Here is a 12,772-nt window from a genome sequence, read left to right on the forward strand (position 1 = left end):
TGGCCAACATGGTGAAGCCCTATCTCTACTAAAAATACAAAAATTAGTCAAGCGTGGTGGTGCACACCTGCAATCCCATCTACTCAGGAGGCTGAGGCAGGAGGATCACTTGAACCCAGGAGGCGGAGGTTGCAGTGAGCTCAGATCACACCATTGCACTCTAGCCTGGGTGATGGAGCGAGACTCTTGTCTAAAACAATAAAAATTAAAAATAACCTCTCCTCCGGTTCTGTCCTAAACCACCCTTGTGGAGGTGACCTCTCTGGGTCACATCTCAGTTCCTGTCCTCGTCACCTTCTCGGCAGCATCCGACCCAGCGCATCCTCCTACCTACAGGGACATGGTCCTCACATGACCCCCGGATCCCATGCTCGCCTGGCTCCCTCTCACCTCCCCTCTCCCTGTTGCTGGCCCCAAGCTGGGTTTTCAGGCCTCCTCCCTCCACACCCCTCCCAGGTGGCCTCGTCCCCTCTCAGGGCTCCAAATCCTGTCTACACCCAATGTTGCCCAGGGTCCTGTCTCCAGCCCAGGCCTCGCCCGGCTCCAGACTCAGGGCCCAGCTGCCTCTCCATGTCTCCATGTGGGGCCTCACAGGGTCACACTCAACACAGCCATGCTGGGCCCAATGAACACCCAAATCTGCCCTTCCCACATCCCCCAGTTTTGGCAGCTCCATCCACCCACTTGCTCAGGACTCCAGCATCTGATCTATCAGCAAACCTGGCGGATACACTTCCAAAAATACCTGGAACCTGCCCACTTTTTCCCTGCTTCATGGCTGGCCTGGGCCACTCCATCATCCCTCACCTGGACCAGCTCCCTCACCTCTGTCCTAGTCCCTAGATCCCACCCTCACCCCCGACAGTCTAGTCCCCGCAGCAGCCACCAGAGAACGCCTGTGAGCACCTCAGTCAGATCCTGTCCTTCCTCTGCCTGCATCATTCCATGGCTCCCACCTTCCTCCAGATCAAAGCCCAAGTTCTCCCCATGACCCACTAGGACCTGCATGACCGGCCCTGTCCCCTTCCCATCCTCCCCACCTCCTTCTCTCCCCCTTACTCACTCAGCTCCAGCCACACAAGGTCGTCACTGTTCCTCCAACACACCAGGCAGAGTCGTGACCCAGGGCCTTTGCAGGGGCTGTTTCCCAGAAGTCATCATAGCTCCCTCCCTCCCTCCCCACCTTCAGTTCTCTGTTCAAATGTCACCTTCTCAGTGAAGCCTCCCCTGACTACCTTCTTCCCCCACAACACCATCCAAAGACGGGTTTTTTACTTCTTTGCCCTCTGCTTTATGTACAGTGCTTAAAACAGGGCTTGCGCACAGTTGGCGCTTACTGAATACATACTGAAAGAATAGTTTCCTGTGTCAACTTAGCTAGGCAACAGTGCCTGGTAATTTAATGGAACACTGATCTAGGCATTACTTCGATGGCATTTGTTACATGTGATTCACTTCTACAGTAAGGTGACTTTCAGAAAGGACATTGCTCTTGACCAGGCTCCACGGCTCACGCCTGCAATCCCAGCACTTTGGGAGGCAGAGGCGGGTGGATCACCTGAGGTCAGGAGTTTGAGACCAGCCTGGCCAACATGGTGAAACCCCATCTCTACTAAAGATACAAAAATTAGCTGGGTGTGGTAGTGGACATCTGTAATCCCAGCTACTCAGGAGGCTGACAGGAAATCGCTTGAACCCAGGAGGTGGAGGCTGCAGTGAGCCGAGATCACACCACTGCACTCCAGCCAGGGCAACAGAGTGAGACTGTCTCAAAAAAAAAAAAAATTTACGAAAACAGACCCAGCCGGTCTTGGCGGCTCACACCTGTAATCCCAGCACTTTGGGAGGCAGAGGTGGGCGGACCACCTGAGGTCAGGAGTTCAAGACCAGCCTGACCAACATGGAGAAACCCCGTCTCTACTAAAAATACAAAATTAGCTGGGCATGGTGGTGGGAGCCTGTAATCCCAGCTACTCGGGAGGCTGAGGCAGAAGAATGGCCTAAACCCAAGAGGCAGAGGTTGCGATGAGCCAAGATCGCGCCATTGCACTCCAACCTGGGCAACGAGCGAAACTCCATCTCAAAAAAATAAAATAAAATAAAGAAAAGAAAAGTAAAGAAAAGAGACCCAGTCACTGAGCCACTAAGGACTTTGCAGCTTCACCTTGAACACCCTCACTTCCCACTGCTCCATCCATACCACCCACCTTCTCCCACCACCAATGCCTTCCACAGGCCATTCCCACCAAGGAAAAGGAATTGTGGCTGGTTGTGGTGGCTCATGCCTGTAATCCTTGCACTTTGGGATACCAAAGCGGGTGGATCACTTGAGGTCAGGAGTTCAAGCCCAGCCTGACCAACATGGTGAAACCCCATCTCTACTAAAAATACAAAAATTAGCTGGGTGTGAGGGCGCACGCTTGTAGTCCCAGTTACTGGGGAGGCTGAGGCAGAATTGTGTGAACCCGTGAATGGGAGGTTGCAGTGAGCCAAGACCACGGCACTGCACTCCAGCCTGGATGACAGAGCGAGACTCCATCTCAAAAACGGAATTGTATCTTTCGTCCACTATCCAGAACCTCCACTCTTTCGACCCCTTTGCTGATGCAAGTAACAGTGATGACCTGCTTCCTGCTGGCACTGAGGATTGTATCCATATAAGAATTCAACAGAGTCCAGGCGTGGTGGCTCACGCCTGTAATCCCAGCAGTTTGGGAGGCTGAGGCAGGTGGATCACGAGGTCAGGAGTTCAAGACCAGCCTGGCCAAAATGGTGAAACCCCGTCTCTACAAAAAACAAAAAAATTAGCCAGGCGCGGTGGCTCAAGCCTGTAATCCCAGCACTTTGGGAGGCCGAGACGGGCGGATCACGAGGTCAGGAGATCGAGACCATCCTGGCTAACACGGTGAAACCCCCGTCTCTACTAAAAAATACAAAAAAAAAACACTAGCTGGGCGAGGTGGCGGGCGCCTGTAGTCCCAGCTACTCAGGAGGCTGAGGCAGGAGAATGGCGTGAACCCGGGAGGCGGAGCTTGCAGTGAGCTGAGATCCGGCCACTGCACTGCAGCCTGGGCAACAGAGCGAGACTCCGTCTCAAAAATAAATAAATAAATAAATAAATAATAAAATAAAAATAAAAATAAAAAAATTAGCCAGGCCTGGTGGCGGGCACCTATAATTCCAGCTACTTGGGAGGCTGAGGTGGAGAATGGCATGAACCCAGGAGGCAGAAGCTGCAGTGAGCCAAGATCACGACACTGCACTCCAGCCTGGGTGACACAGCGAGACTCCATCTCAAAAAAAAAAAAGAGAATTTGGCCGGGCGCGGTGGCTCAAGCCTGTAATCCCAGCACTTTGGGAGGCCGAGACGGGCGGATCACGAGGTCAGGAGATCGAGACCATCCTGGCTAACACGGTGAAACCCTGTCTCTACTAAAAATACAAAAACTTAGCCAGGCGAGGTGGCGGGCGCCTGTAGTCCCAGCTACTCGGGAGGCTGAGGCAGGAGAATGGCGTGAACCCGGGAGGCGGGGCTTGCAGTGAGCTGAGATCCGGCCACTGCACTCCAGCCTGGGTGACAGAGCGAGACTCCATCTCAAAAAAAAAAAAAAAAAAAAAAAAAAAAAAAAAAGAGAATTCAACAGAGAAATAGAAGGAAAACCCTTACTACTGTCCAAGAGATCAGAGACGATTATGATAAAAAGAAATTAGTGAAGGTGTTTAAGAAGAAATTTAGGCCGGGCGCGGTGGCTCAAGCCTGTAATCCCAGCACTTTGGGAGGCCGAGGCGGGCGGATCACAAGGTCAGGAGATCGAGACCACAGTGAAACCCCGTCTCTACTAAAAATACAAAAAATTAGCCGGGCGCGGTGGCGGGCGCCTGTAGTCCCAGCTACTCAGGAGGCTGAGGCAGGAGAATGGCGGGAACCCGGGAGGTGGAGCTTGCAGTGAGCTGAGATCCGGCCACTGCACTCCAGCCTGGGAGACACAGCGTGAGACTCCGTCTCAAAAAAAAAAAAAAAAAAAAAAAAAAAAGAAATTTAGGCCGGGTGCAATGTCTCACGCCTATAATCTCAGCACTTTGGGAGGCTGAGGGGGGCGGATCACAAGGTCAGGAGTTTGGGAACAGCCAGACCAACATGGTGAAACCCCATCTCTACTAAAAATACAAAAAGTAGCCGGGCGTGGTGGTGCAGGCCTGTGATCCCAGCTACTCAAGAGGCTCAGGCAGGAGAATCACTTGAACCTGGGAGGCAGAGGTTGCAGTGAGCCAAGACTGCACCATTGCACTCCAGCCTGGGCAACAGAGCGAGACTCCGTCTCGAAAAAAAAAGAAAAGAAAAGAAATTTGCAATTTGCCCGCCTGCAATGATGCTGTAATTGAGCATCCAGAATATGGATAAGTCAGCTGGGCTTGGTGGCTCACGCCTGTAATCCCAGCATTTTGGGAGGCCGAGGCGGGCGGATCCCCTGATGTCAGGAGTTCGATAGCAGTCTGGCCAACATGGTGAAACCCTAACTCTACTAAAAATATAAAAATTTGGCCGGGCGCGATGGCTCAAGCCTGTAATCCCAGCACTTTGGGAGGCCGAGACGGGCGGATCATGAGGTCAGGAGATCGAGACCATCCTGGCTAACACGGTGAAACCCCGTCTCTACCAAAAAAATACAAAAAACTAGCCGGGCGAGGTGGCGGGCGCCTGTAGTCCCAGCTACTCGGGAGGCTGAGGCAGGAGAATGGCGTAAACCTGGGAGGCGGAGCTTGCAGTGAGCTGAGATCTGGCCACTGCACTCCAGCCTGGGCGACAGAGTGAGACTCCGTCTCAAAAAAAAAAAAAAAAAAAATTAACCGGGTGTGGTGGTGGGCACCTGTAATCCCAGCTACTCGGGAGACTGAGGCAGGAGAATCATTTGAACCAACCCGGGAGGCAGAGGTTGCAGTGAGCAGGATCATGTCGAGGGTCAGGGGTTTTTTGCCACTGCGCCCGGCAGGTTCATGGGTTTTAAGTGCTTGTGGCTCACTGAAGCTTAAGTGAGGATTGCCTTGCAATGAGTAGAATTTCCTTTCTGTCCTTTGTCACAAGTTTAAAAACCTCACAGCTTGTATAAGGTAAGCAGTTGTGGTCTGCTTTTTTTTGTTTGTTTTTTTGTTTTTTTTGAGACGGAGTCTTGCTCTGTCGCCCAGGCTGGAGTACAGTGGCGCGATCTCGGCTCACTGCAAGCTCCGCCTCCCGGGTTCACGCCATTCTCCTGCCTCAGTCTCCTGAGCAGCTGGGACTACAGGCGCCCGCCACCACGCCTGGCTAATTTTTTGTATTTTTAGTAGAGATGGGGTTTTACCGTGTTAGCCAGGATGGTCTCGATCTGCTGACCTTGTGATCCGCCCGCCTCAGCCTCCCAAAGTGCTGGGATTACAGGCGTGAGCCACCGCGCCCGGCTGTGGTCTGCTTTTAACGGGGACTACTGTTAACGCCTTCATGCAATAAACTTCATACATAAAAAGTTTATAAAAGCATGTACAAAAAGAAGAAAGGACGTTACTCCTGATACTACGGGTGGGCTTCATCCAATCAGTTGAAGGCCATAAGAGCAAACACAGAAAAAGAAACAAGATTTTGCCACAAGACTACAGCATCTGCTCCTGCCTCAGTTTCCTGCCTGCCCTACAGATTTCACACATGGGCATTATTCACATCTCCATTTTGGGGTTTTGTTTATTTTTGAGATGGAGTCTCACTCTGTCGCCAGACTGGAATGCAGTGGCGTGATCTCGGCTCACTGCAACCTCCACCTAGCAAGTTCAAGCGATCCCTCTGCCTCAGCCTCCCAAGTAGCTGGGACTACAGGCGCGCACCACCACACCTGGCTAATTTTTGTATTTTTAGTAGAGATGAGGTTTCACCATGTTGGCCAGGATGGTCTCGATCTCTTCACCTTGTAATCTGCCTGCTTCGGCCTCCCAAAGTGCTGGGATTACAGGCGTGAGCCACTGCACCTGGCCTACCATCTCCATTTCACATAAGGAAAAAAAAACATTGGCCAGTGCAGTAGCTCACGCCTATAATCCCAAGAGTTTGGGAAGCCCAGGTGGGAGGATCGCTGGAGGCCAGGAGTTTGAGACCAGCCTAGGCAAACTCCTAGGTGAAACCTCATCTCTGCTAAAAATCCAAAAATTAGCCAGGTGTGTTGGCGGATGTCTGTAGTCCAGCTACAAGGAAGGCTGAGGTGGGAGGATTGCGTGAGCCCAGGAGGTGAAGGCTGCAGTGGGCCGAGATGGGGGCGCTGCACTCCAGCCTGGGCCACAGAGTGAGACCCTGTCTCAAAAAAAAAAAAAAAAAAAGAAAAAGAAAAAAAACTAAGGTACACAAAGGGTTCTTGGCCAAGTTCACCCGGCTGGTGAACACTCAAAGAACATTTATTATTATAGCATTTGAAGTTCCCCAGGGCCCCTCTGGTCCCTGCCAACATTTCCAGCCCCCTCAGCCACCCACGACACCAGCATGTCTGTCTTCTTGCCTACGTGACTTTGCATATGCCATTCCATCCTTCTAGAAAGCTCTTCCCTAGCCAGGGGTGGTGGCGGGCGCCTATAGTCCCAGCTACTCAGGAGGCTGAGGCAGGAGAATGGCGTGAACCCAGGAGGCAGAGCTTGCAGTGAGGCAAGATCACGTCACTGCACTCCAGCCTGGGCAAGAGTGAGACTCAGTCTCAAAAAAAAAAAAAAAAAGAAAAGAAAAGAAAGCCCTTCCCTTCAAGTTGCTCTGAAAAACTCCTGCTCATCCCTCAAAGCCCAAGCTCCCATGTCCCCTCTCTCCACCCCAGTCTTGGAGGGATGGAAGAGGCATGTCACATGGTAAGGGCTCCATCCATGTTTATATATATTACTATAATACCTCCTCCTGAGACAGCTGTGTCAGGCTGGGCACCCCTCATTCCACAGTGACCTGGGCGGCTTCCTGGAGGAGGCTGCAGCACATACCTCATCAGCAGCAGTGGCAGGCGTGTGCAGCTGGTGCAGCCGGAGCCAGGTGGCCTTGTACTTGTCCAGTTTCTGGCCTTTGTACTTGACAGAGGCCCAGCCACAGCCCGACTTCTTGGCAGGATTCACCAGCTTCTTGCAGTGGGTGGCCCAGGCGCTGGGTGAGTTGAAGATCTGCCCAGTCTCCTGCCACATGATCCTTCCGTCCGGCTGCAGGTCGCCCAGGAACTTCTTCCCCTGCAGTGACAGTCAGCTGGCGGGGCCTGGGACCAACATCCACCATGCCCTCTCTCCCAGGGGTCCTCCCCAGCCCCACACTCCCTGAGGCATCCCTTTACAGGACTTTCAGGAACGCCTCCCAGGACGGCTGCAGGGCCTCCTCAGTGCCTGGGACTCCAGTTCCACACACCTGATCGGCCTGCACGAAGCTGCCAGCAGGTACCTGCACCCCGCCCACCAGGACCAACAAACCCCTAAGATCGGGGACAGGGTCTGTCTTGATCACTGCTGTGTCTCTAGGATGCAACACACTCAGCAGTTGCTCAATTCAGAAACTCCCATTCACAAGGTGAACAACGTGCTCCCATTCACAAACAATAATGATAGCAGTAATAGTAATAACACAGGGCCGGGCGCCATGGCTTACGCCTGTAATCCCAGCATTTTGGAAGGCTGAGGCGGGCAGATCACCTGAGGTCAGGAGTTTTGAGACCAGCCTGGCCAACATGGTGAAACCCCGTCTCAAGTAAAAATATAAAAATTAGCCAGGCGTGGTGGCAGGTGCCTGTAATCCCAGCTACTCAAGAGGCTAAGGCAGGAGAATTGCTTGAACTGGGAGGCGGAGGTTGCAATGAGCCAAGATCATGCTACTGCACTCCAGGCTGGGCAACAGTCTGAGACTCCATCTCAAAAAAAAAAAAAAAAAAATGCCAGGTGCGGTGGCTCAAGCCTGTAATCCCAGCACTTTGGGAGGCTGAGGCGGGCGGACCACGAGGTCAGGAGTTCGAGACCAACCTGGCCAATATAGTGAAACCCTGTCTCTACTAAAACTACAAAAAAAAAAAAAAAAAAAGTGAGCCAGGCGTGGTGGCGCATAGCTGTAGTCCCAGCTACTCGGGAGGCTGCGGCAGAAGAATCGCTTGAACTGGGAGGCAGAGCTTGCAGTGAGCCGCGATAGCGCCACTGCACTCCAGCCTGGGCCACAGAGCGAGACTCCGTCTCAAAAAAAAAAAAAAAAAGTAATACCGACCACAAAGAAAGCGCTTAGCACGTGGCAGGCGCCTGCTAAAGGCTTCATTCATTTAACCCTCCCCTAATTTTCCCATGGTGGGGAAATATTCCATTTTACGGCTGGGAAACTGCAAGAAGGCCGGGGGGTGTTGCCCATCTGACCCTGGGCGGGTGGCGGCTCCTTTCTGAGCCTCAGTTTCTCCTTTGTGGGATGGGGTGTTTGGAAATCTACGTCCTCCCAATCAGAAGGACCCATCTGTGCCTCAGATTCCCCTCTCCACATGGGGCTTGTCCTGCAACAAGAGCTCCGGGCCTCAGTGTCCCCTCCACAGGAGCTCCTCCTGCAGGAAAAGAGCTCCGGGCCTGTTTTCCCTCCCCACACTGGGGCTTGTCCTAAAGCAAGGGAGCTCCAGGCCTCAGTCTCCCCCTCCTCACACCGGGGCTCTTCCTGCAGCCAAGGGAGCTCTGGGCCTCAGTTTCCCCTCCCCACACCGGGGCTCGTCCCTCAGCAGGGACGCTCCGGGCCTCAGTTTCCCCTCCCTACACTGCGGCTTGTCCTGCAGCAAGGGAGCCCCGGGCCTCAGTTTCCTCTTCTTGCCCGAGCCGCGAAGGGACGAGGGAGGCGGGGTGCTCACCAGGTAGTAGATGGACAGCACCCCGGCGCCGGGCTCCAGCAGCGCGTCTTTGAGGAGCACCCGCAGCGTGACCGCGCGCCTGGTGAACGCGCCCCCCGGCCCGCCGCAGCCCCCCGCCCCGGCCCCGCCGCCGCCTCCTCCGCTGCCGCTACTGCCGCCGCCGCCGCCACTGCGTCCGCCGCCCGCTCCCGCATTCGGCCGCTCGGGGTCCTCGGCCTCCGCCTCGTCCTCGTCCTCCTCCGGCGCCTCCTCGCCCGCGCCGCCCGCCGGGGACAGCGGCTCCGGAGCTGCGGACAGCGAGAGGCTGCAGGGAGGCCGCGCGCCCCCAGCAGCTGCAGCCCCGCGCCCCGCGCCTCCGCCCCGCCGGGCCCGCCGTACCTGCCATGGCCGCGCCTCCCCGCGCCCGGAGCCCCAGACTCCGGCTTCCCGGCACGTGACGCGGCCCCGCCTCGGAGAGGGGAGGGGGGCCCCAACCATTGGCCGGCGCCGGGGTCGGGGGAAGGACTCGGTGCGCTGGGGTGGGCGGGGAAACTGAGGCCTCCGGGCTGTCCAAGCGGGAGAGACCGGGAACTCAGCCCTCCGGGAACATTCGGCAAACTGAGGCTTGAAGCACCGCTCCATGGGGACGGGGTGGTGACCGGGAGCTCATTGGTGCTAATAGGAAAACTGAGGCCTCGCTGTCCAGGGATAGAGGTTGCAAGGTGGAAGCCTGGGGCGGGTGCGCGAGTGGCCCAGCCTGCTGCAAGGAGAGGAGAAGCTGAGGCCTGCGGCCACCGCACTTGAGAAACTCAGAGGCCTCGGTCTTTAGGGCCAGGGGAGAAACTGAGGTCCGGGGGAACAATGCGGACTCCAATAGGCAACAGCCTCGCGCAGACACAGGTGGAGTCAAAATGCTCCAGCCGGCCTCAGTTGCTAAAGAATTAACTCCCACCCTTCTGGGCGGCCCTCGACTGATTCCGTGATTGGACCGTAGCGGAGCCGGCCAGCCAATGATAAGAGTCCCATTTATTTCACCCTCAACCAATCGATAACAAGCTGCTGCATTCCCGCACCAACCAATCCGTATTAACTTTCTGATTACACACACTCGCATTTGACCAATGGGCAGACGTCCACATATGCCAATCAGCAGAAACCCTTAGTTCAGAGCGCAAACCATCAGAGGCAGGGACCGGACTTACCAGCCAATCAGCTCCGGGTATAAGGCCAGCCGAGTCCAGCCCTCCATACCCTTGGGCGGAGCAGGGGGCGGGGCCGGGCTGGTTGCGCGCCGGATCAGTGTATCCCCGGCCTTTGTCACCTACCTTGTTTAGGGAAATTCGTCCTCGACCCTGTCCTGGGACCTTCGTCCCCAAGCCTGAGCGCTGGGATTTCCCTCAGTCCCTGGCAGGGCTGAAAGTCCAGGATGGGGACTTCCTAAAGCTCCGGGACGCCGTGGGATGGGCTCAAATACGGGTGGCTTTGCCCAGACCGCAGTCGGGAAGTGGGAACTGGACAGTAGGGGTGCTCGGGAGGCTCTCCAGGGTGCTCGGGAATGTTCTCAGGAAGAAGACTTAACATAGAGCAAGAGCTGGGTACATGTGAACTATTGTTATTATCATTATTATTGTTCAGCCCAGGCACCCTTTAGGGACCCCACCCTGACTGTCCAGCCAACAACCGGCATCCCCAAGGCCTCCAGACGCAGCATGGCCCAAACCGGCCTCAGTTTATTTCCCCAAGTCCTTACACACCTTCTCTTTGGCTTTTGCCCGTCCCCTGGCTTCCAAAACCCTGAGCCACACCTCCAGCCTCTTGCACCCGAATCCTGGCCGAATCCTGGCTGTCGCAATGGGTCTCAGGCCTCCAAACTCATGCCCCACCCTGTCGGTCTTCCACCGTTGCCCCAGAGGGCTCTTTCTAAGATGCACCTGTTACCACTGTTACCACCTGCCTCCCATATTATTATTTTTTCTTTTTTTTTTTTTCTTTTTTTTTGGGATGGAGTCTTGCTCTGTTACCCAGACTGGAGTGCAATGGCAAGATCTTGGCTCACTGCAACCTCCACCTCCCAGGTTCAAGCGATTCTCCTGCCTCAGCCTCCCAAGTAGCTGGGACTACAGATGCACGCCACCACACCCAGCTAATTTTTGTAATTTTAGTAGAGAAGGGGTTTCACCATGTTTGCCAGGCTGGTCTCGAACTCCCAACCTTGGGTGATCCACCTGCTTCAGCCTCCCAAAATGCTGGGATTACAGGTGTGAGCTGTTGCGCCCAGCCTATTTTCTTTTCTTTTGGAGACAGGGCCTTGCTCTGTCTCCCAGGCTGGAGTGCACTGGTGCAAGCATGACTCACTGCAGCCTTGGCCTCCTGGTTTCAAATGATCCTCTTGCCTCAGCCTCCAGAGTAGCTGAGACAACAGGTGTGACCACCATGCCTGGCTAATTTTTAATATTTTTATAAGAGAAGGGGATCTCACTATGTTACCCATGCTGGTCTCCAAGTCCTGGCCTTAAGCAATCTTCCCACTCAGGCTCCCAAAGTGTTTGGATTACAGGTGTGAGCCACCGCACCCTGCCCCCCTCCCATGCTCTAAATCCTCCTGTGGCTCCACATTGCCTTAGACAAATACAATGAAAACTAACGACCCTGGCTGGCCGCGTTGGCTCCCGCCTGTAATCCCAGCACTTTGGGATCACTTGAGGTCAGCAGTTTGAGACCAGCCTGACCAACATGGTGAAACCCCATCTCTACTAAAAATTTAAAAATTAGCTGGGGGGTGGTGGCGGGCACCTGTAATCCCAGCTACTCCAGATGCTGAGGCAGGAGAATCGCTTGAACCTGGGAGGTGGAGGTTGCAGTGAGCCGAGATCATGCCATTGCACTCAAGCCTGGGCAAAAGGAGCGAAACCCTGTCTGAAAAAAAAAAAAAAAAAAAAAAAAACAAAGATAAAACGAAACAAAAACGAACTCACTGACCTTACTTAGTATAGCTGATACTATCAACTTTAACAGACAGTTCAGTGGATGAACACATTGCCCATAGTCCCACGGCCTTTCTGTGGTTTCTAGAACACCTGTTCTGCTACGTATACAAAGTCTAGCCCTGGTAACTATTAAGGAAATTGAATTTGTAATTAAAAAACTCCCAACAAAGCAATCTCTAGGCCCAGATGGCTTCATTAAGGAATTCTGCCAAAGGTTCAAAGAAGAATTAACACCAGTTTCACATAGTCTCTTCCAGAAAATTGAAGGGGATATTTCCCTGTTCATTTTATGGAACTATGACCCTGATACCAAAACCAGGTTTTGGTATCCTTAACAAAATATTAGAAAGTAGAATTCAGCCGGGCGCAGTGGCTCAAGCCTGTAATCCCAGCACTTTGGGAGGCCGAGACGGGCGGATCACGAGGTCAGGAGATCGAGACCATCCTGGCAAACACGGTGAAACCCCGTCTCTATTAAATACAAAAAACTAGCCGGGCGAGGTGGCGGGCGCCTGTAGTCCCAGCTACTTGGGAGGCTGAGGCCGGAGAATGGCGTAAACCTGGGAGGCGGAGTTCGCAGTGAGCTGAGATCCGGCCACTGCACTCCAGCCTGGGTGACAGAGCGAGACTCCGTCTCAAAAAAAAAAAAAAAAAGAAAGCAGAATTCAACAATATATCAAATGAATGATACACCATGACAAGTGGGGTTTACTCCAGGGACCCAAGACTGGTTCAATATTCAAAAATTCATCAATTGTCCACCATCTTAAACAGGCTGTGGTAGGCAGAATAATGGTCTCTTAAAGATATCCATGTCCTAATTCCCAAAATCTGTGAATATGTTAGGATACGTGGCAAACGGGTTTGAAGATTAAAGATAGACGCCAGGCACAGTGGCACACACCTGTAACCCCAGCACTTTGGGAGGCCTAGACTGGAGGATCACTTGTGCCCAGGAGTTCA

General features: G+C 53.9%; 2 protein-coding genes across 4 annotated transcripts in view; one reads left to right on the forward strand and one right to left on the reverse strand.

The window, feature by feature from the left end:
* The window catches only part of SIRT6 (sirtuin 6), a 286,565-nt gene that overhangs the window by 109,035 nt on the left and 164,758 nt on the right, over positions 1-12,772 (forward strand). The window lies entirely within an intron of this gene.
* Positions 1-12,772, reverse strand: part of MPND (MPN domain containing) — an 81,011-nt gene that overhangs the window by 9,453 nt on the left and 58,786 nt on the right. For 2 of the 3 annotated variants that reach the window (XM_050770465.1, XM_050770464.1), the window contains exons 1-3: positions 9,222-9,305; positions 8,844-9,130; positions 6,979-7,215 (exon numbers count right to left, since the gene is read on the reverse strand). In XM_050770465.1, coding sequence (XP_050626422.1) covers positions 6,979-7,215; positions 8,844-9,130; positions 9,222-9,228 — 531 coding nt within the window. In that variant the 5' untranslated portion in view covers positions 9,229-9,305. Of the gene's footprint in view, positions 1-6,978; positions 7,216-8,843; positions 9,131-9,221; positions 9,306-12,772 lie in introns of those variants that run through there. The other variant, XM_050770466.1, reaches the window with a different exon arrangement.

Source organism: Macaca thibetana, chromosome 19, assembly GCF_024542745.1.
Source record: "Macaca thibetana thibetana isolate TM-01 chromosome 19, ASM2454274v1, whole genome shotgun sequence".
NCBI lineage: Eukaryota > Metazoa > Chordata > Mammalia > Primates > Cercopithecidae > Macaca > Macaca thibetana.